General features: G+C 41.8%; 1 protein-coding gene across 2 annotated transcripts in view; it reads right to left on the reverse strand.

The window, feature by feature from the left end:
* LOC117527099 (heterogeneous nuclear ribonucleoprotein C-like) overlaps window positions 1-25,153 on the reverse strand; it is a 174,619-nt gene that overhangs the window by 22,317 nt on the left and 127,149 nt on the right. Inside the window, exon 3 of one of the 2 annotated variants that reach the window (XM_034189277.1) lies at window positions 24,640-24,690. The exons of the other annotated variant lie outside the window; for it this stretch is intronic. Within the exon in view, the coding sequence (XP_034045168.1) occupies window positions 24,640-24,690 (51 nt within the window). The remainder of the gene's footprint in view (window positions 1-24,639; window positions 24,691-25,153) is intronic. 2 annotated transcript variants of the gene reach the window in all.

The following is a 25,153-nucleotide window of genomic DNA, read 5'->3' on the forward strand; positions in this document are numbered from 1 at the left end:
GATATATGAAAAATTGTGGGTATATGAAACAATCCGGGGCAAAAACATAACCTCCTCCAACTTCGTTGGTGAAGACAAAATAAAACAAAACTGAGGTAGCTGATCACTGCAATTTTATTTTATTTTTTACTGTACAGGAACTCTGGGTTTTTTTTTAACCTGGCTCTATTTTTAGATGTTTTTGGGTTAAAATATTCACAAAAGCCATAATCATCAGCCCAGTATTGCAATGTATTCTCATGATTTGTTTCTTATATTGTACAAAAAGCTGTGTGACATTTTGTGCATTGTGTGTATGCAAATCGTGTTTTGCATTTAACATTCAGAAAAATGTCTTAGGCTTAAGTTCAATTTAGGGTTAGGGGTAGTAGTGGTAATAACAATAATACATTACTTTTTTCTCAGAGATAAAATCCATTTTCTTGTTTTTGATGATGTCATCACTACCTCCTGGTTGCTGAATACATGAGATATGTTCTAATATTTGTGCATTACTTTACTTTTTACTATTAGCAAAAAGTAAAGTAAATTAAAAGGATAACTTGAGTAGTGTGTTAGTGTGCTAACACCGTCAAGGGCTAAATAGTCATACAACGTAAGCCTGTGGGACAAGTTAAAATCTACAGAGTAATCCGCTTCTTGCTGCTACTAATTAGGCAAACCAGCTACTTCCCTCAGCCTCCTCGCCCACTGGGAGCACTGCTCTCCACTAAGTCCACGAGTTGATTATCAGTGAGAGTGACTTCTACAAATAACAGAAGTTACTGCCTGTATATTCTTTCATTTAAAAAGTTTATTTCCATGTACTGAGGTAAGCGTGAACACATTTACGTCTATTTGTTCTCTCCATATAAATAGACAGCTTGAGAGACAAAAGTGAATTTCTCACTTCAGCCTTATTTTAGTGTCCATTTTGTGCCTGAGCATAATTTTAGAGCTTGATCTGATCTCTTTTGAAACTTGAAACGAGGCTAATTTGAGATTTTGTGCATCTTTCTGTTCTGATGACAAAACTGGGCGTCAGGGGAATAAGTGGGGCTTGCATGCTTTCCCCATGTTTGCCTGGGTTCCATCTGGGTCTGCCAAAATGGGTGTAATGTGGTTGAACTTTCTGCTTTGTTTCAAAACTCTGGCTGCAGTATTTTTAACCATTTGGAGAGCACTAATTCTGGACTGTGGTAAACCAGAAAATAGAACATTGCAGTAGTCCAATCTAGAAGAGATAAACGCATGGATCAGGGTCTCAGCATCAGCCATGGGACAAATCTTCACTATATTTCGCAGATGGAAGAAAGCAGTCGTCGTAATATTTCTAATGTGGAGGTCAAAGGACAATGTAGGATCAAAAATTACCCCAAGGTTCCTCACTTTGTCAGTGTAATGTATGACATACAAGCCTAGGCTAAGCTTTAACTGGTCAAATTGATGCAGATGTCTCACTAGACCAAGAACCAACATTTCAGTCTTATCAGAGTTTAAAAGTAGGAAGTTTCTAGACATCCAACTTCTCACCGATGCAAGGCAATTTACTAAGGATTTTATGTGAATGAGATTACCAGCAGTTATCGGCATGTATAACTGGGTATCACTAGCATAGCAGTGAAAGGTAATCCTAAAACACCGCAATATGTGCCCAAGGGGTGCTATATAAAAGGAGAAAAGCAGGGGGCCTAAGACGGACCCCTGTGGAACCCCAAATTTCATGTCACTAAGGTTAGAGGTAGTGTTACTGTACAAAACACAGTGAGAACGACTGGTCAAGTATGACATCAACCATGCAAGGGCACTTCCAGTTATCCCAAAATGATTATCCAGCCTATCAAGTAGAATATGATGATTCACGGTATCAAATGCAGCACTGAGATCTAACAGCAACAGAACCCTAGTGGTGTCCGAATCCACTGCAAGCAGAAGATCATTCAACAATTTAGTGAGAGCTGTCTCTGTGGAATGATATTTTCTAAAAGCAGACTGCAGTGGCTCAAAGAGATTATTCTCAGTAAGATAGTCTACGAGCTGCCGTGACACCACTTTTTCCAGAATTTTAGAGAAAAATGATATGTTTCCAGCACAGTCAGCCCAAGAGTGGACCACAGGTCCTTAAACAGTTTTGTTGGCATAGGATCAAATAAACAGGTTGTGCTTTTTGTTGACGTTACGAGTTTCGTCAGCATGCCTAGTGAGATACTATCAAATTCTGTAAATCTAGGTAATACCTCAGTAATGGTGCCCAGCTCAATAGCAGGGTGTAGTAGCTGGGTTAAGGCATGCTGGGATATGTTTAACCTAATGTCTTCTATTTTCTTCTCAAAGTAATCTAGGAAATCTTGTGCTGTAAAGTGTTGCCACCGTGTCGAACAAGAACTTTGAGTTATGCTTGTTTTTGTTGATCAAATCAGAGTAATAGGTGCGCTTTGTAGCCAGTAATGCATCCTTATAGTCTAAGATAGCATCACGCCACGCAAGGTGGAATACTTCTAATTTTGAACCACCCCATTTCCGTTCTAGACCTCTAGCCTTATGCTTGAAGTCATGCAGGTAATCATTGAACCAAGGTGACTGTGTTTTGGGGGAGCACGGTTTCAACACAGGTGGTGCAATCATGTCGAGTGTAGTTTTGAGCACTGAGTTTAAACTATCCACAAGACTGTCTCCTAATTGGGTATTTGCCAAATGTGAAGCTAAAGCCTGGTTCACATGACAGGATTTTAAAATTATCTTTAGGTTTCCAAAACCTGAGAGACCACACACATGAAGATAAAAAATCATGGATCTAACAGGTTTGGTTGTACAGTGTGTGGTGTTCAGCCACACGGTAAGGACAACAACACCACACACGAACAGATTTCACACACAAACATTTACAGCTCAGACACGAAATCTCACAAAATCTCTCGAGATTAAACGTGACTTCAGAGTAAACAAACTGAGGTACTTTGTGGACTATTTAAAACAGAGGGAAACAACGACACAAAACGAAAAAGAAAAGGCGTTCTTTAAAGGAGTGGAGACAGCGCGACCACCGGACTTTCTGGTAAGTCAGAACAGCTGTTTTGATTTTATTTTCCACTCCGTGCATCCATCACCTCACTTTCTGATTGGCTACACGTCAGATTCAGCAGGCTGCGTGCTCGTTTGTGGTCAGAGGACACAACACACGCTGCGATATCGGGCCAAAAAAATCCAACATGTTGAATATCCCCGATTTGTGATCGGAGCGCCCCTGACGTCCTTCCTTGCAGATCAGCGCGCTCTTAACACACCACACATGGGAGGAATATCTGATAAGATTATCTTTAGCATCATCACGATTGTCGGGGTGTCCTTAAGATTGTCGGAAGGGGAAGATCGGGTCCGATATCGGCCTAATTATCCTGCCGTGTGAACCCTGCTTAAGACATCAGGCAGTCTAGCTTCGAGTTCAGTCTTAGTTGAGGAGTTGATGCATTGCCGTAGTGATATATAAGGTTGTTGTTCCACTAAACACGGCAGCAAAACTGTAAACTTAATAAGTGAGTGATCAGAGACCACTGATGTAAGAGGCATGATGTCAATATTCGTGACAGCAATACCACATGTGAGAACCAAATCCAGGGCATTTCCACTAATGTGCATCGAGTCCCGAATGCATTGCCAAAATCCTAATGCATCCACAATTTCCATAAATGATTTACAGAGGGGATCAGAAGGCTTATTTATATGAATGTTAAAGTCACAAATGATCAGAATGTTATCTACACTAGTTGACAAGATAGAGATGAACACATCAAATACATCTCAGAATTCAGAATATGGGCCAGGAGGCCTATATACAGTGACAAAGTAATACAGCTGATTTTTATTCTCCTGACCTTGGCAATGCGTAATATCCTGAGCAGAGTAGAGAATCAGATGCTCAAACGAGTTATATTTGTGACCCCCAACAGCTAATAAGCTAAACCTAGATTTATAAATAAGAGCAACACCCCCGCCTTGCTCGCATCACGAGGGACATGACTAAATGTATATGCTGGTGGGCAGGCCTCATTTAAGGGGAGGAGAGCTGTACGTTTAAGCCAGGTTTCACATAACCCAATCATATCTAAGTGATGATCAATAATTAGATCATTAATCAACAACGATTTTGAGGATAGTGATCTTATGTTAATGAGACGCGGACTAAGGACCTCAGTGGGGCTGACAGTTGAACAGTGTTGGGGTCCTAGTCTCCTCTTTGTTCATCTGTTTCACATCTGTTACCAGCTTTTATCTGCTCTGATCTCCTATTTTCTTCCACCTCTTTAGGTTATCATTATATTTCCCAGCCTTTTATCTTGTTTTCTGGTCTATCATTCTTTGCATATCCCAGCTTTTGTCTGTCATTTTCTGTCTGTCTCAGTAGTTTTTAATCATTTCCTTCTCACAGTCTCTTCCAGCTCTGATATCACATCTTGTCAATTTCACCCTTTTTCTTGTCTAGTATTCTCTGCATTTGGCCTCTATCACCTTTCAGTGTTTAGCATTCTCTGCTTCCCTCTGGTGACCCTTTATGTCCTCACAGGAGTATTAACCTGTTTTTTTGCACTCTGAAGTTGAACTCATTTACTAAGCAAGAAAGTTTTTTTTTTTTTTTTTTAAGTTAACTCCTGTCTCCAAGTCCATGCCTTTTGGTAAGAAGAAAGGACTGTTTTTATTTAACCCTGTCAATGAGTTGGAATTCCACAACTAAGAAATACGAGACATTCCTCAGTTGAACAGAGTCTGAGTCAGAGTCTGTTGTTAAAGAAGACTCCAGCATTGATTTCCACCTAAGGAGAAAGAGTTCTCAGTTTAAACTCACTTTTATGAAGAAGCTAAACCTTTGATTCAGTCTGTATTGACTCACCATTCCTAAAGAAAGGAGATTTGCTAAGTTGAATTCTGTCTGACACACCCCTTCCATGAAAAGGGTTTTGTTCCTCACTTTTATTAAGAGTTTTATCCACTTCTTTAAGTAGATTTCCTGACTTGGTCCACACCTTTAAGAAAAGGATTTCCTGACTTTGTCTACACATTTATGAAGATTATTCCTTTGTTTTCTCACACCAGTGTCAAGACTATTCCGCAACTGAACTCTGGGTTGGTGTTACTCACCTGAGTAAAACTGTTATCCATCCTCACCCTCGTGTCTGAGCTGCTCTGCATCCTGGGGTTCTACACTATTTACCTAAGTCCTGGGTTCCGTTAGCTGCCATAACTCCTAATCTTAACATCATCCTGGTAAATTTTTATCCAAAATCGGTACTTTTTTTTTACTCATCTTTCCTTCAGTGATATCAAGTTTGCCAGTACCGTATGTTGACAAACAGCCCCACACCGTGACGTTCTGTTCTACGTTTCTGTGAAACAATTGTACCTGATAATTCCAGGTATTTCTGAAGTGATCCTTGGTTCTTGAACAACTCATCTGATAATTCTTTTCACTCCTTTGTCAGAAATCTTGCAAGGAGCACCTGGTTGTAGCCAGTTTATGGTGAAATAATGTTCTTTCCACTTTCAGATTATGACTCCAACAGTGCTCACTAGAACATTCAGAAGTTTAGAAATCCTTCTCTGACCAGTGCCATCAGTATGTTTTGCAACAATAAGGTTGCAAAAATCTTGAAAAAGCTCTTTGCTTTTACTCATCATGAGTTGTTTCTTGTGTGACAATGAGACAACTTTTTATAGGCCATCAGTTGGGACTGAACTAGCTGATATTAATTTGCACTGACAAGGGGCAGGATTGCTTTCTATTTACTGATAGATTTCAGCTGGTGTCTAGGCTTTCCTTGTCTTTTTGTGCCTCCCTTTCTTCAGGTGTTCAATACTTTTGCCTGTCATTTTAAATTATTGCACATAACTTAATTTATGGACATCTATGGTTTGATTTGTTTGTATGTGTGGATTACATGTGTTGTTACTGACAACGGGTGAAAACCTCATGTCAGTAGCACCTTTAGAAATATATTTACTGAGAAAAATGGTGATGTGCTAAATACTTATTTTACCCACTGTATGTTGGCCCTGCAATAAACTGGTGGCCTGTCCAGGGTATACCTCATCTCTCACCAAGTGGCTGCTGGGATAGGTTCCAGTTAGCCCCCCACCCACCAAGTTACCCTTAATTGGAATACGCAGGTATCGAAAATGAATGGACTTGGTTGATTTGAGTTAAATCAACTTAAATGAGCATAATCATGTAATGTTCTATCAAAATGTAAACATGTTGAATGATTGAAACAGATCTTCTTCGACCCTCCTGTCCTGTGCACCAACAGCATTTCCTGTATATTCATTTTGTGAATTGTTCTGTAATTTATGTCCGTAGCATGGCCCAAGCAGAGGGTCACTCCTTTGAGTCTGGTCTGCTTGAGGTTTCTTCCTCAGAGGGAGTTTTTCCTTACCACTGTTGCTCAGGGGGTTAGTAAGGATATCAATCAATCAATCAATTTTTTTTTTATATAGCGCCAAATCACAACAAACAGTTGCCCCAAGGCGCTTTATATTGTAAGGCAAGGCCATACAATAATGATGTAAAACCCCAACGGTCAAAACGACCCCCTGTGAGCAAGCACTTGGCTACAGTGGGAAGGAAAAACTCCCTTTTAACAGGAAGAAACCTCCAGCAGAACCAGGCTCAGGGAGGGGCAGTCTTCTGCTGGGACTGGTTGGGGCTGAGGGAGAGAACCAGGAAAAAGACATGCTGTGGAGGGGAGCAGAGATCGATCACTAATGATTAAATGCAGAGTGGTGCATACAGAGCAAAAAGAGAAAGAAACAGTGCATCATGGGAACCCCCCAGCAGTCTACGTCTATAGCAGCATAACTAAGGGATGGTTCAGGGTCACCTGATCCAGCCCTAACTATAAGCTTTAGCGAAAAGGAAAGTTTTAAGCCTAATCTTAAAAGTAGAGAGGGTGTCTGTCTCCCTGATCTGAATTGGGAGCTGGTTCCACAGGAGAGGAGCCTGAAAGCTGAAGGCTCTGCCTCCCATTCTACTCTTACAAACCCTAGGAACTACAAGTAAGCCTGCAGTCTGAGAGCGAAGCGCTCTATTGGGGTGATATGGATAGAGCTTACTTGTGTGAAGTGCCTTGAGGCAACTCTGTGATTTGGCGCTATATAAATGAAAATAAATTGAATTGAAAAATAGATCTTCAGGTTTGTGAATAGGGTGTCCAACTAAATGAAACACACTGACTGATATGACAGATGAGATTTATTGTCATTGTCATTACACGAGTGCAACAACAACAAAATTCCGTTTACACTCCAATTACCTCAGACAAGATACAACAATTAATTCACAATTATTACTTGTTTACTGTAATAATGGCACACATCAGAATTAAAGACAACACATATACATTTGACATTGTTTATGTGCACTAAACTTTAAGCAGTCCGTCATCCGAATTGAGGTAAAGTGGGTGAAGGCTGCAGCAGGCGGGGCCCATGCTGCCCATATTTCTATATTAATACGAGGTCTATTAGAAAAGTATCCGACCTTATTATTTTTTTCAAAAACCATATGGATTTTAATCACGTGTGATTACATCAGACATGCTTGAACCCTCGTGGGCATGCGAGAGTTTTTTCACGCCTGTCGGTTACGTCATTCGCCTGTGGGCAGTCTTTGAGTGAGGAGTGGCCCACCCTCTCGTCGATTTTTTTCATTGTTTAGGAATGGCTCAGAGACTGCTGCTTTGTTTGATCAAAATTTTTTCAAAACTGTAAGGCACAACTGAGTGGACACCATTCGATAAATTCAGCTGGTTTTCGGTAAAAAAATTTAACGGCTGAGAGATTTTGGTCTGGTAGTGTTGCCTGAAAAAATTTTGATAAAGCAATGCGCGCCGTCTCCAGCAGCGTCTCAGACAAAGGATTTCAGCTGAGAGGGCTGGACCAGTGCTCACTCAAAGCCTGCCCACAGGCGGATGACGTCACCGACACGCGTGAAAAAACTCACGCATGTGCACGAGGGTTCAAGCATGTCTGGTGTAATCGCACGTGATTCAAATCCATATAGGTTTTTTTTTTATAAAACTGCCTTTTTTTTCTTGTATATATTTAAGTTATTTTGTTGTCCATTAAGGTCACAGTGTTTCACAAAATAAGTCCTATATAGTCCCGAGGTAAGTTGGTACCCATGTTTATCTCTGGATTTTGTAGCATGAAGTGCATCAGTCGATGAGTTAAGAGTCACTTCCCCAGCTGAGGCTGGTCTAATGACACAGAGAGGTAGTACGAGTTGGATTCGAATCCGCGTCTACAGATGGGCAGCCCAGGTCCTTATATTGTATACTCAGCTACCTTCTCTACACACGCTACGCTCTGACACAGACTAACCAGTATTCTCAAACTTATTTTGATGTTATTCTCTTTCCTTTTTGGTTTACTGAGGCAGACTCAGATGGTATATATGCTGGAATCAAACAGTAAAAGGAAAATGATATGGGTTACAAAAATTTATGGGAAGAAAGTACTACAGTGTTTTGTGATAATGGTATAAGTGGTGAAGCATGGTGTTCTACTACTGGAATCTTGTTGTGTGAGTTAATTTAATCAGTGTATTTAATTTAATGGCAATCAAAAGATATCATTACTTCAAACATTTCTAGATATTTATAAATGTAATCCATTTAAACTTCCAAAAAAATTTAGGTTATCAGTTTTTTCTTTTTAGCTATGCAAATTTTTCATGTTTACATCGTGTACAAGTGTAGGGTTCTAAATAGTGAGTTGTGCAGTGACATCAGTAATTCTGCAAAGGTCTGGTTCATTTTAGGTCATATTGTTGACACATATCACAGTGTAAAACACAAGCAAGTGGGTGATAGAAGCTTCTTGATAAATTGCATGGATAAATATGAATCTATATTGTCTTTCTCTTGCCTTATCCCTGTGGACAGTTCTATTTCTCTGTCACAGAATGTAATTGGATCTGTCAGCTCAAATCAATAGTTCCACGCTGGGCTAGCAGAGGGGTATCACACTCAATCTATACAGCGGTTAAAGGAAAAAAAACAAACTGTGAGAATATGTGCACTGACTTGACCTTAAATTTGGCCTGCACAAGTGCAGTTGCTGTGACCAGTAGGAACAAAGCCAGCAAATAACACTGAGCTTCACTGAAAGAAGACCTGGACCCAGGGATATAAAAATCTACAAATGACTTTACTAATGCTTCTGTCTGTGATTTCTACCAGCCGACAGAGGAGGGTGGGAGGTTATGTGATCACTCTGGTGTGTCTGTGTGTATGACACAAAGTTACAGATTAAAACAAAGAAAGTATCTGACATCAGATATCAGAGAAAAATTCTTTGAAATCCATGACCTTTGTACTGTAACAACCAAAACCGTTATGCAACATCTGTCACATTCCACTTGTGTGTATGTATGCATGCTTCTTTTATTCAGTGCAGTAACTGGTGAGCCACCACTTATATGGTCATTAGTTTTAGTGTCAAATTATCTACAAGTTATCTACAAATTTTCTACAGGCTGTAACGGAACAACAAGACTCGCCAAATACTCAGATATCAGTGACTCTGGTGAGCAAAAGTTGGTCTTAAATTGCTCAAAAATCCCAAATTTCTATTTGTTATTATTGATCATTTACAGCAGGTAGCCCAGATGGAAAGTTACATGGGCTTCCAATATGCAGACATGCTTTTGATTTCTGGCTAAGGTAGCTGTTTGTGTCTTTGGACAACATACTTCACCTGCATTGTCTCAGGTAACTCAACTCTACATGGATACTGGTTTGGGCTTTGGAAGTAATCTGAGTTGGACAGGCGTCCTGTCCAGGGGTAATCTTTCCCAGGGGTGGGCAATAGTGTGCAATGAAGGAGGGCCAAGACAGCGTAGGTTTTCGAAGCTACCGGGCACCACAGAGGATGATTTCAAAGATGGTGAGGACTTCAGGCTATGGGGTGAAGTACATCAGTAGATCCACCTGCTGAGGTGATTGGTTGGGAGATAAACTTGCACTGTTTGGACCCCATGTCGCCCACCCTATGCGGTACTCCCATGGTTATTACCACACTTTTTCACAAAGCTAAAATGTAGTCACTGACTCTCTGGGGTCCAAGGGCATTTTTTGGACAGTTCACCCGCCTGGCATAAATGTTTTATTATTATGTTAACAGCTCTCCCTGTATCCCACAATCAAGTTTTATGTGTCTTTTTTTTCAGGACAACTCATGCTTTCATAATATATATGCTTATGTTGAGTTTTATAAGTGTAATAAAGGTTTACAATTAGAAATAAGAAAGGAAAAAGAAAAGCGGAAATAATTTTCCACACATTTATTCAAAACACATAGCAAACTATAATAACTGTTTTGACACTTTATAAAGGTAATTTGAGGTCTTGTGTGAAAGACTGTACAACAAAAAGGTTCAAACAATAAACACAAATGCACATTTTGAAGAACGTATACAAAATGGTCTCTGCATTTTGTTTGTCTTCATCTCAAAGCAATTTCTGTCTGCTATTAAAGGTTACATCACAAACTTCTACTTCTACTGCGTTTTGGAGTGTTCTGTGCTGCTCCTAAAGCAGCTTTCATTCACACTTTGGCTCACTTTGGCTCTTTACAGTCTGAGGAGTGGCCCTCCCCCATCTCTCCATTGAGAAAGCAACAGAGTTATCCAGTAACATTCACATGCAAACTAGTGGAGCAATTCTGATAGTTATACACTCTTTGTTTAGCACGTGAGCTTGTCATCAGAGGCTCTCCATCTGCACCGTCTGCTTTCACTGATCGCTGTGCATAATGGTGCAGGGTGCATTGGAGCTCAATAGTATGTACTCATTGGAGCATCCAGGGGGCTATTCAAATGGGCCAACTAGTAACATATCACTCCTGAAAATGATTTTTGGCTTTTCACGTGAGGTAAATCTGCCCTACGATTGGATTTTGGAAAACCATGTGACGGTGAACCAATTCCGATTGGAAACTCACATTACGCACGTCATCACACAGCTTCTATGAAGAGTACAAAGATGGCCGATGGCTGGCTTGAAAGTCAGCAGAGTTAACTTTTCAGCAAAAAAAAGTATGTTTCTATCTCATTAAAAAGTTATTTAAAATTTAGTAAAGCTTGGTCATATACGGCGACATCGGCCCCAGAGGGTTAACATTTCAAAACTGTCTTCTGTTGAAGAGCGTGACAAGGATTTATGTTGGAGATAAGAATCAGAAGACTTCTGTTGAGAGAACAGGAGGTTCCTATCACTGCATGTCGTACCTACATGTCCACTGTTACCTATTTTTGCCACATATACACGTGTACTTATGCCAAACACATACATAACTGAGTGTCAAATATTGGCATTGGCAGCCTGGTGTTACTTCTTCTGAGGAAATATGATGGGAAAGTCTTGTTTTCACCCCTTTTATAGCATCACAGTAACTGTAAGTCCCTTTGGCTGCTCCCTTGTTTGCACTCAGGGTCGCCACAGCAAATCCAAGGTGGATCTGCATGTTGAATTGGCACAGGTTTTACGCCGGATACCCTTCCTGACACAACTCCACATTACACAGAGAAATGTGGCAGGGGTGGGATTTGAACCCGGAACCATCTGCAGTGAAACCAAGCGTATTAACCAATTAACCACTTGGCCACCACCCCTGCTGATGTTAAAATAGCAAAATTTGGGCTTAAAGTGTGTATCACTAGTAAATAAAATGTGAAATGAGCTGAATATTTTAAAATAAATAAAGAATTATGAAAATATTGATTTAAGTTTTTCATTATTTCATTTTATTTTTGGTACCATATGGTCAGAGAATTAAGTCATAAACATGGGGAAATTAGCCTGATTTCACGTGCATCTGATCAACACTTAGATACCTCAAGCTGTCAGGAATATGAATTTTGGTGACATCATCTCACGTCACGCCCCTAAAATGAATGGGGGTAAAATGTAATTTGTGACAGTGTTAAAATTGTGTTTTTGTGTACTTTAATGGTGAATACGTCAAAATAATTAAAATGTGTGTTTTGCAAGGATGTAGTCACACGACTATTGTTACTTATTAGGTGGGACAGAGCAGATGTGAAGCCGATCACAGCGTGAAAATGGTCTTTAAAAAAACTGTTGATTTATTGAATAAGCTGAGCTAAACTGATGGCAAAGTTAAGGAAGCTTCCGGCAGACGTCCGAACGTTGTTTTCCTGTGGAGAAAAGACAGTGACACACAGTGGAGCTCTGTGTGCAAACTGTCAACGGGAGTGAAATCAGACACCACTTTCAAGGTATATGAGCATTATTATTCAGTCTTATTGCGACGTACACGTTGGCTTTTTTTCATGAATACACTTCGGGTTTACAAAGAGGCGGACATGGACAAATGTTGATTACAGCTTACAATAATTTGATTTGAAAACCAAATTAAAGCCATATTACATTTAAAGAAAAAAAAAAACAACAACAACCTAAAAACAAAAAACAACCCAGATTGACTGTGTTTACTGGAGTAAATCATGAAGTGGTCTGTAGCTGAACACAGGTGGAGTGACCTTCAGACAGCTAGTACTTAGCATCTTAGGTTGCATCCCTTTTTTGGCTAAAAATAGCTCTGAATCTGAGTGCATCTTTAAGACACTATATGGCTCATTTTAATTTTATCAGCTACATCAGGACTCATGCAAGTTCAAGGATTGGAAGTATGATTCATAATTTAGTATAATATGTATATGTTGCGGACATGAATGAGCGAAGCTCTTCAGCATCTCACCATGTCATTTCCGGTTTGCTGCTTTATGACAATGTTGTCCGGTTTGTGGCTTTTTCCCCACTGGGCAGATTTTTTGTGCCATTTCCAGTTTGTGTTTTGTGCCATTTCCGGTTTGTGCCTTCGTCGACCATAGAGCGAGCTTTTCGGTGCTTTGCGGCGCGGTGCTTTGCTCGTGTACTTTTTTACAAGATAGTGTTGATTGGAATGCAATATGCCCTTAAAATTATTCAGGCTGCCTATCCAGAGTGTACCCTGCCTTTCACCCAGTGACCGCTGTTATAGCCCCCAACCCCTCGTGACCCTGAGCAGGACTAGGTGGGGTCAGGAAACGAATGAATGAACGAATTAGTCAGGATTCATCCAAGTCGCTATTTGCAACTATTTTTTTTCATATTTTTACTGCAGATGTCCAGAAATGTTCATATGACCTTTGACCTTAATGAAATCTCACTGGACCATGACAGCTTGCAAATGGCATGGGTGAGGGAATTTGCGCAATATCATATGGGCTTCACCATCCTCTCACAGTCACAGGGTGTCACCTGATTTTTGAACTGTTCACAGAATTTCCATGACAAAGTTCCTCACCATATAGTCACGCAAGTGTCACAAACTCTTCTGAATGCAGTCTCTGTTACTCAGAACGTGCGAGAATTGTGAGAGAGCTTTGTGAGGGGTTGATGATGGATGTAACTACATTGTGAGTGATTGGAGAAAACATTTAGGATCTGACATTCCTTGTGGGAGAAACACAAGAGCTGCTCTGGAAGTGCTCCAAAATGGCAGAGATGATCGGAAAGGAACAGCACTTCTGGAAGTGGCTGAGCATGTCAGCAGCCTTGGTCTGTTCGGTCGCAGTGCTGGAATGGCTGTGCATGCAAGGTGGATTTATCTGTTTGTGTTTTATTTTTTATTGAGGAACACAATGGGAATACTTCATTGTGTTATCCCAATGCATTTTTTTTTTTGGACAGGATCATTCACCAGCTTTGACCCTTATTAAATGACCATTTGCTGTAATAGCTCAGTGATACAAAATTATTAATTTTGTAATTTATAAGAAATAAAGTTAACAGAATGTAAAGACATATGTAATGACATAAAGTAGAAGAGAAATGCTTTCGTATCTTAGTAATATTAGAGGTTAGGTGGGTATCTTACGGTGTAGCAAACAATATTTTTGGCAGTCCTCCAGACCTGCTTCAAAAATTCCCCTTTTATCTGTTTAACAGGGTGACCTTCTACTTTTGGAAGCATTCCTATGATCCATGTGAGTTGCACTTGATCTCAGTTGTGATGGCGACAGAATCTGGATATATTTGGAAAGAAGACAATAGGCCCAATTGGTTTCTGCTAAGCCAAAGGAGTGAAAAGCACTTCTGTTGTACATCACAAGCTAACAACAGAGAGGCAAGCTGTCAGCTGCAAGGATGTGTAGTTTGAAAATAAAGTAGATTTACTGTCTGAGCAGAGCTCTGCCTTCTTAATGTTTTCTGTATTGTTTCGCATTTAGTAAAACCTCAGTGTACAGAGATTTTGCTGAAGGATGAGCTGTACGAGGCTGCAGTAAGTGTGAGATTAGAGGCTTTGAGGATTGTCCGTGTGGGCAGACACAGACACCAAAAACCTTAAGAGAGTTTAACGTCCTTTAGAGCCTTTTGCAGGCCAGAGAGACAATGTGCTGTTACAGCGGCTTTGAAGTGTCATCTCACAGAATGGAAGCTCAAACAATGAGAGACTGTAGACAAGTGAAGATTACAGAAGCACGTAAGAGTGGGAAAGCGTCTGTCTCAGTGGATTAGACCCCACATGGAAAGCGGTTATGTCGACGTGGACGGTTATGGATGGCGAAAGAGACGATTCCTTCGTATTCACTCCAGAGGACAGCAGCCAGAAACAAAACAAAATGCACATACACAATCCCCCACATACCTGCATCTGTAACCACACAGAAATATGAACATGCACGCATGCATACATTCATGCATGCCTGCACACATGCACAGATTTCAGCAGTGCACTCAGCATAATCTTGCACCGTGTAAAAAACAAATTGAAAAATCAGTGGCAAATGTTCTCCTCTCAGCAAAGATGAGAAAATGCAGAGCAGGCAAAGCAAGTGTTAGAGGGTGGTGTGTGTGTGTGTGTGGGGGGGCATTTAATGCTCAGTGTGACAGAGTGTTGACATGTGAGAGAGGTAGTGGAATGAAGTGGATAAGTGTGCATGTGTACACTGTGACAAGCCACTTTTATTTGGATGTGCTGAGTGGTTTGTTTATGAGCGCGGCCCAAAGGACCTGGAAGGTCCCAGAGCAATTTTTATTCCAGGACAAATCACACGAGCTGACTCTGAGCATGGCACAGTCTAACTACTTTATCTACCTAACTGCTGCACTTAAGCGTAAACCGCATGAGGTTGTATTTTTGCAGTAACATAGAAAAGATAAGCACACACTGAAGACAAACTGCTGACCCACTGAAAGATCTATTTCAGTGGTTCAAGAAATTACAGCCCCAAATCAAAAAAGTTGGGATGGCAGAGAAAATGCAAAAAAGAAAAAAAAAGAGAAAAAAAAATCTAAACAAACAAACAATAAACTCCATAGTGATTCTTACATTTACTTTGACTTGTGCAGACCATATGAACCCAAGATTTCTCAAGGTTTTTTTTCTGCTCAGCTTCATTTAATTTGTTAATATACACATCCATTCCTGGATTTAAGGCCTGCAACACATTGAAAAACAATAGCAACAACAAAAACAAAATCAAGAAGCTAAAGCAATACCCACTATAACGTTGCCATTTGGTTTCCCAACACTTGAAAGATGTTTTGGCAATGAGGATACCAAGTGGTCCTTTTTGTCATTGGCATCCATTTCTTCCAAAAAAGGTCTGGAATACTGATTCATTTGACCACAGTACATGATGGTGTGATGGTCCAAACCATATGTCTTCAAGCCCAGAGAAGGTGGCAACTTAGGAAATCATAAGGCTTCTTTTTTATTACACATTTGTAAATGTAAATCTGAATTTTAGTGCTTGACATAGGTTTTCCAAAGTAATCCCTTGATAATGTGGTTGTATCAGCTACTGATGAATGATGAGTGCCATCCGAGGGATTGGAGATCATGGGTGATCAGTTTAGACTTGTGCTCTTGCCCTTCACACACTGAAATTCCTCCAGATTCCTTGAATTGTTAAATGATATTATGCACTGTAGAGGAAGAAATATGCAAATCCCTTCAAATCTATCTTTGAGGAACACTGTTTTGAAACATTTCAATCATTTTCTCTTGCATTCATTGAGAAGTTTGAGATGGAATGTGCTGCAGCCCAGAAATACAAGAATTGTTGTATATTATCAACAGTGGTGGGCACAGATAACCAAAAAATTAACTTCGATAACAGATAATAAGATAACTGAAAAGTTATCTTTGATAAAGATAAACCGATAAACCACCCAAAAATGTATCGGAAGTTACAGATAATCGATAACCGATAAATTCCGGTGTTGTCTATGGGACATTTGCAGTTACTAAAGAGCTGAAATTGATTTTTAACACGATCGCTATTGAAAGCATCAAAAGCGGTAAAAGACCTAAAGAATAAGCAAGAATGTTTGACCATACTGCCCCCCTGCAGGAAGCAGCACAGACAAATCCTGATAGCACCCACGAACTCAACTCTTTACTAATCATAATCGTTTTTCTTTCAACATTATATCCCTGCTGGAAGCTCTTGTTTACAACAGCACTCCTACCACAGAGGCACACCAAGAGCAGCCATAAGGCCAGCTCCCTATCAATTTCAACACTCCGGTCAGGCGGAGGTCTTGAAAAATAAAGTCATACTAACTGTTGGGAAAGTGTAGGAACACGGACCCACAACAGGGGGCGCAAATGAACGGACAATGGAATAGGTCAAATAACAACACTTTACTGTTGCGAACGTGCACAACAAACACAACAAATTACAACAATGGACAAAGTTCAATTCACAAAGGTGTCGTGTGGGCAGGCTCGAAGATAGGAGACGCCTCTCCAAAGTAGAACCGGAACCACACGGTTTCCTCCGCCACAGGACCCCGGGAATACTGGAGCCGCCAAGTTCCGAACTCCCAGGTGGCCACTGCCTCCGCGTGTCGGACCTGGTACTGCTGGCGAGGAACAAGAACACAATTAACGTGGGCGCGTTTGCACCCAGCAACCTGTACGGCAGGGAAGCTACCTCCACCTCTCGTTGGAGAAAAAAAGTCTGCAATCACTCACAAAAATCACAAAGGTTACTGTCAAGCAGTAAGCTGAGATTATTACCTTCCAGGTAGAACGATATCTCGGCGATGAGGTGGAGATGCCGTCCTGCTGATATACCCCAGTGATAATTGCCGTCAGCTGTCTCAGGTGATGGGTGACAGCTGTTACCGAGGCTGCTCCTGTGGGGCGGCGGCGGCCTCTGGTAGTGGTGGGCCAGCAGTACCTCCTCTTCAGCGGCCCACACAACACTAACTTATGGTTTTTTGAAAATACTGATAGAATAACTCCATTAATGTCAATTCTGTCATTTGTACAAAGTTAAAATATAACATATATATGTTTTAATGTTGAATAAGGCACTAATTCTGAGGTTTTGTAACAAACACAGACCGCAAAGCATTCTGGGTAAAAGTGCTAAACAGTGATTGGGTCAGTAATCCATTATGTAAACCAACACGTTAATGTGACGTGTGTCGTGTGTTGGTTTAAAGATAAATGTGCTTTTGTAAAATATTCCATTTTTATTTGTAAAAACAGGCATTTTTACGGAGCCCTGGAAGTGTCATCGCAATTGCATGTTTTAAAACTTTTATGATGTTGTAAAACGTGCACTCAATATTAGTAAGTAAGTAAGTAAATTTATTTATATAGTGCCTTTCACAGACATAAGGCCATGTACACACGTTGTCGGGTATTTGTAAAACCGAGTATCTTACCCTTTCAGTTTGGGGAAAAAACTTCATCCACACTACGTCGTTTAAAAAAAAATCCATTCACATCGAACCGTATAAATGTGTTGTAATTAGTCTGCCAAACCTTTGGGTGGCGGTACTGATTAAAATTCTATCCAATCAGGAGCCTTATTTTCTTGTCGTCACTTCCACAAAAACTAAAAACATGGCGCCAACCTTGTTCGTGTGGACCGATAAGGAGTCGGAATTACTTCTAACCGTAGTTTTAGAATACAAAGTTAACATACGAGGTCTGTTAGAAAAGTATCCGAACTTATTATTTTTTTCAAAAACCATATGGATTTGAATCGCGTGTGATTACATCAGACATGCTTGAACCCTCGTGGGCATGCAAGAGTTTTTTCACGCCTGTCTGTTACGTTATTCACCTGTGGGCAGTCTTTGAGTGAGGAGTCGCCCACCCTCTCTTCGTTTTTTCATTGTTTAGGAATGGCTCAGAGACTGCTGCTTTGTTTGATAAAAATTTTTTCAAAAACTGTAAGGCACAACTGAGTGGACACCATTCGATAAATTCAGCTGGTTTTCAGTAAAAATTTTAACGGCTGATGTGTCGCTTTAAGGATGGCCCATGGCGCCTGACGGCGATCTGCGCTTCGAGGCGGCAGCGTCTCGCCGTTTCAAGTTGAAAACTTCCACATTTCAGGCTCTGTTGACCCAGTAAGTCATCAGAGAACAGAGAACTTTCAGAAGAAGTCGGCATGAGGAGTTTATTCGGACATTCCATTGTTAACGGACATTTTGTAATGAAAGAACGTGCGGGCAGAGTCGCATGTCGGGCCGGACCCAACCGCGGGGGGTCGCGACAGGAAAAACACCTCCGTTGGAAACCTTAACGGGCAAGTTGGAACATGCCCAAGCTGTTAAACAATTTCTCAGTTACTCACTTGTTGAAAGCCATCAAAAGCCGCCTGAATTTTACAAATGGTTTTCAACACGGAGGTGTTTTTCCTGTTGCGGCGCACGTCTTTCATTACAAAATGTCCTTAAACAGTGGAATGTCCGCATAAAGTCCTCATGCCGGCCACTTCTGAATCTTCTCTGTTCTCTCACGATGTCCTGGGTGAATTAAGCCTTACATTAGGATGTTTTCAGGTCGAAACAGGCCGACGACGGCGCCTGGAAGCGCTGCGCGACGTCCCGCTCCGTGGGAAGTCCTTACAGCGACAGAAACACCCCATAATCTCTCATCAGCCGTTAAACTTTTCACCGAAAACCAGATAAATTTCTCGAATAGTGTCCACTCAGATATTCCTCACAGGTCCAGAAAAAGTTTTGATAAAGCAACGCGCGCCATCTCGAGCAGCGTGTGAATCAAAGGAATTCAGCTGAGAGGGCTGAACCATATCTCACTCAAGGCCTGCCCACAAGGAAATGACATCACCGACACGCGTGAAAAAACTTTCAAGCATGATTGGTGTAATCGCACGTCATTCAAATCCATATAGTTAAAAAAAAAAATAAAAGTGTCGGTTTCTTATCTAATAGACCGCGTATATGCACACAAAAAGCACCTGGACAATGGACAATACCAACACTTTGAGAGCAGCCATGTACCCAGACATTTAATACTGCCATGAACAGTAGATGGCAGTAGAGGCCAGTAGATGGCAGTAGAGGCCTTGAAAAAATATCAAACAAAATTCCAGATAATCCGTGTCTGCTACATTAAAGATGCGTGGAATTTAACAAACGCAAATACACTAACGTCTATAAACCCAGAGAATATATTCACGAGAGTTTTAGGCACTAGAGGTTAATGCTGTTATCTGTGGACCCTGAACAGAGTGTCTGAAATGCATTTGTCCTGCGGTGAACGTCTGAGATTACCTTATGCTACCCATAATGCATTGCTGCCTGGCACAGCATGTGCTCACAAAACCTTAAAAATTAGCACATTACTTTAAAACGAAAACATATATCTGATATTTTCACTTTATAAACTTCAGACATGACAATAATTTTAAATAACTTGTCTAAAATGAGTGGTTAAAATTTGAACCATAAGTTAAACATGTATGCCTCTGGATGACTTGGTGACATTGCGATTATATTAGTATGGTATTAAAGGAAATGACTTTTTTTTGGTCACCAGTTCTCTTTTGCATACAGATGATAGAGTGGTTTCTGTTTGCAGAGGGTAGAACAACATGCCTATTAGGAAACTTTTAACAGGTAGGTCTCAACAGCTTTAACAGTTTTAAAAATGTTTTTCACTGTTCAGCTTGGTCTAATGGTTTTTAAATTTATCTAAAAAGATATGTTGTGTGGGCTGCCAGAAGAGGAGGTACTGCTGGCCCACCACCAGAGGGCGCCCTGCCTGAAGTGCAGGCTTCAGGCATGAGAGGGCGCTGCCGCCACGGACACAGCCGGGGGTGACAGCTGTCACTCATTATCTCATGACAGCTGTCATCCATCTTCACTTCATCATTCCACTCCATAAAAACCGGACGTCATCTCCACCTCGTTGCCGAGATATCTTCTATCTGTGAAGGTAATACCTCAGCCGTGATTGTGCCGTGCGCATGTTACTTTTCTATTGTGTGATATTGTTTCAGGAGACTACTCACTGTTGTCGTCTGGCGGAGTGCGGAGTGGTGACAAAGTGAAGGGCGTTCACTTGTCACACTGAACAGCAGAGACAACCTGAGTTGAACTGTGTTAGAGGTGGAGGTGGAATTCCCACCATTGTTGTTACTGGGTGTTCACGCACCCACATCTCACTGTTTTTGCTCCTCGCTAGCAGCACCAGATCCGACATTCGGAGACGGTGGCCACCTGGGGACTCGGGACTTGGCAGCTCCAGTATTCTCCAGGTTCGGTGGCGGAGGAGATCGTGTGGTTCCGGCTCCTCTCAGGACAGACGTCTTCTATCCTCGAGCCTGCCCACACGTCACCTTTGTAGATTGACTGTTTGCAAAATTCTGTAATCCTCTGTGTTTTGGTTGTGCTCATTCACAACAGTAAAGTGTTCATATTCGACTCTTTCATTGTACATTCATTTGCACCCCCTGTTGTGGGTCCGTGTCACTAAACTTTCCCAACAAGATAATCCGATAATGAAAACATTATCTTCGATAATTATCTGTTATCGGATTATTGGAAGTGTGCCCACCACTGATTATCAAATGAAATGAAGTTAGCCACACAAAACATTACATATCTTGGGCTCATCCACCCTGCAATGGAACAGTCAAAGTAAATGTCAGAATCACTGTTTTGCTTTTTGTTTTTAATTTGCATTTTCCATACCGTCCCACACCCAAGAAAAGAAAGCACACAAAACAAAAACAAAACATGCCCAGATTAGCTTCTGGCTTTGGCTACACATGAAAATGTCATATTTTTCCCCCCGTAGTCAATACCCCACACCTCCATAAATTTACTGAAAATCAGTAGAGAAGCTTGAATAATCCTGGCGACAAATCAATATCCAAATCAACAGACACAAGTGGAAGCCTAAGGGCCCTGTCCCACTGGCGGTTAGGAGGATTTGCGCATGAAATGAGGAGACAAAAGCTGGGCGTCCGCAACAAAGGTGGGCGGAAATGACAAATGTCCCAGGGTGGGTCACGTAGACATCATGAGTGCACAGCGAATACATGAGGAAAAGCGGATAAAACAGGGAACAGAAGCAAAGGCGACCGCGGAGGTGCCCCCATGAGGGGCACAGCTGGTAGATGTAGTGGAACGTATCGCGGCCATTGCGTAAACACAACGGCCAAACACGGATGTATAAAATGCATGGATAGAGGAGAGGGATCGGACGCAGAGCGACGAACACGGCAGCACAACGGCTGCAATGGGGACGCAGTGCACATGCGTGGCGGGAACTGCGGTGGTGGCGCATTTGCATCATGGACACAAAGGAAGCGCAAACGGGTCTGCCGGGATCAGTATCCACAGCTGGGCTGGTGCTGGCCAGCATTTATGTGTTTTGGAATGCATCCACATATGATCGCATATCGGATGTACAGCGGCCGTGATGCACTCGCTTCATCCGTGCCCACTCTGTCTGCATGCGTGACATACCATTTACGACCGTGATGTGGCCATGCTGGGCACGCGTTATATCTGTTTTGCACGCTGTCCCGGTCCGCCGCCAAGCCGCGCCAACCCGTCGGTTGCGGATATCAGCGGATGACAGCAGATATGCGGCGCGTTGATTGTGTATGTCCAGCGTATGTCTTCAGTATGTGTTCAGGAAGTGATTCAGGATTTTTGAGCCACTCAAAAATCCTGGCTGCAGACATGCGTGCCTCTGCGGATGTTCACGGACGTGTTCGGATGTCGGCCGACTCATACAGGAATGTTACACGGATATTGCGGTTGTTTGGCGGATGTGGGCCACTTTTGTGCGCATTCCATACGCAAATCCTCCTAACTGCCAGTGGGACAGGGCCCTAAGCTCCACAGTGCAGAAAATAACAAAACCACTCTAGGTGTAGGTGAAATTTTTTTTTTAGCAAATCCTTCAAAGGTGTCTGCTGCAGAACACATCCAAACTCTAATTGTGTTTGTCCGTTCATGTGTGCATGTGTGTACGTGAGCATGAAGAGAAGCCTTGTAGCTGCTGAGTACTAACAGACCAACCCAGTCTCACGTTTTTTTTTTTTCGTGCTCCCGTGACGAAATTAGTCAAATTTTCGTGATGGAGCTTTTTTTTTAACTCACTATTACTAACCCTACTCCAGTGTTGCCACAGTTACTTTGAAAAAGTAACTTAGTTACTTTACTGATTACTCAATTGTAAAAGTAACTTAGTTGTGAAAGTGTAGGAACACGGACCCACAACAGGGGGCGACAATGAACGGACAATGGAGGAATCAAATAACACTGTTTTTACTGTTGTGAAAAAAGGGCACAACAAATACAACTGATAACAATAGAGAGATTAAGTCTAATTCAAAGGTGTCGTGTGGGCAGGCTCGACGATAGGAGACGTCTGTCCAAGTCGAACCGGAACCAACCCGATCTCCTCCGCCACCGGACCCCGGGGATACTGGAGCCGCCAAGTCCCGAATTCCCAGGTGGCCACTGCCTCCGCTCGCCGGATCCGGTACTGCTGGCAGGAAACAGAAACAGTCAGGTGTGGATGCGGCTGCACCCAGCAACACGGAGGGTGGAGAGTCCACCTCCACCTCTCGTCAACAACAATCAAGAATGTGCAGAGTAAGCAGTTATCTCTCAGGGGGAAAAGGAGTGCAGTCCTAGCTCCCAGTCACCAGCTCCTGCGGTCCAGAGATTAAACAGGTACTCCTGCAAAAACACGTACAGAACAATACTCACGAACGGCTGAGAGTCGTTACCTCTTAGGTATGGCGATATCTCGGCAAATGAGGTGGAGATGCCGTCCTGCTGATATACCTCCGTATTGATTGGGATCAGCTGTCTCTAGTGATGGATGACAGCTGTCGTCCTGGCTGCTCCTGTGAGGCGGCAGCGCCCTCTGGTGCCTGGAGCCCGCACTCCAGGCAGGGCGCCCTCTAGTGGTGGTGGGCCAGCAGTACCTCCTCTTCAGCGGCCCACACAACATTAGTTACTTTACTGATTACTCAATTGTAAAAGTAACTAAGTTAGATTACTAGTTACTTTTTTAGTTACTTTTCCCAGCTGCCGACAACAACCCTCTGCCACCTCAACATGACAATGATACTTGTTTTGCCAAAACTCACTTTATAGTCACCCTTTCTTGACTTCAATGAAAATAAATACTTGTTTTATAAAAAGTAAAATAAAGACCTCTTTCTTGACCTCATATTTAACTGTTGACAGCACTGTAACAGTAAAACTTGCAATTTCGAGCCTACATTGTTTATAAAGGTAACTATTAAATTCTAACATTTTTCTAACATTTAAATTCTCTCTAAACATTTTACTTGTCGAAATGATTATTTTAAGCAATATTAGTTGTAGTAAAAAACGGCTTCAAAATTGCACCTTTAATCTAGGGGTGTTGTGGGGGAGGGGGCACATCCCTCCCCCACGCCCCCATTCCATCTAGATTCGCCCCTGCTTTGGCGTTTGCGCACAAAGAATGGATAACATTTATTTATGCAGAAAACATGACCAGATTTACAGGTAAGAAAGTTTTATTGCGTTTTCACATCATGTGGTCCTCAGAAAGAGAGTTTAGGTGCATTTGAGTGGAAAATAGTGTTAGTTGTTGACGCGTCGCGGAGGATCAGCTGTTTTTAACGAGACGATACGGAGCAGCTCAGAATTCTAAATAAAGGGGGAAAAAACATAAAAATGTCTTTGTAAAGTTCAGTGCAGGTGTGCTGATCACCGCGCTTTAAGAGGTGAGGACGAGTTGAGCAGCTGCAAAAAACGCGGATTAAAAGCTCACAGTTCGCTTAAAGTGGGACGTTCAGTCGAACCCCGACCTCCTGCCCACAGACCAAGTTTAATGCTGTTATCGACCCACAATGAAAAATAATAGTAACGCACAGTGACATGGAGAAGTAACTTTAATCTGATTACTGATTTGGAAAGATTAACGTGTTAGATTACTCGTTACTAAAAAAGTGGTCAGATTAGAGTAACGCGTTACTAAGTAACGCGTTACCGGCATCACTGCCCTACTCCCACCCCCAACCCTAACCCTAACCATAACCTAATCTTGCTCCTTCACCCCACCCTAACCATAACCACCACCGACCCCCCCACTGCTTCAGTTTTAATTTTGTGCAGCCATTACGGAATGAATGAGAATGAATTTGAGCTGTGAGGCGCTTTTTGTCAAAATATCACAAACCAATAGATTAATTATATTTCGTGCTGCTGAATCATGACTTGCCGTGAGACCAGGTTGAACAGACAAGATGAGATAAATGACAACTGTGACAGTGACGGTGAAGGAGTCTGCGTCACTTTCCGACAGTACCTGTCATAGTAGTCCTCGTGGTAGCTGTTGTAGTCCAGCTCAAAGTCAGACCTGTAGGGGCGGTGCAGGAAAAGAGCAAAACACTGAGTGATTAATAAAGGAATACTTGGACATGTACTTTTCATGTGGCTACAAATACCAATCTCACATTTCAATTTACAATAGAAAGCTTACTTGGTGTGCATGAGTGTGTATCTAAAGTTGTAGAGCACAATTACTTCATCTGGAAAGAATACCGTGTTCATGATCTCTAGCCAGCTGGAAAAAGATGTTGGATTTGATTTGGTGCAGCATCCAGGGTGGAAAAACCCACCCGAAATGTTTTGTGCTGCACCTCTGTGTGAAAGCTTTGTTAATGTTGACACACGCTGTGAGGCACGTGTGCGAGAAGGAATCAGAGCGGAGCGCAACGACAATGATGGAACATATATAGATTGTTTAGTGTGTTTCTGTGGTTACTGGAACAGCCTAAAGAAATGAAGGAGTGATACTAAATAAGAGTGAGATGACACTG

The sequence above is a fragment of the Thalassophryne amazonica genome, chromosome 2 (genome assembly GCF_902500255.1).
Source record: "Thalassophryne amazonica chromosome 2, fThaAma1.1, whole genome shotgun sequence".
NCBI lineage: Eukaryota > Metazoa > Chordata > Actinopteri > Batrachoidiformes > Batrachoididae > Thalassophryne > Thalassophryne amazonica.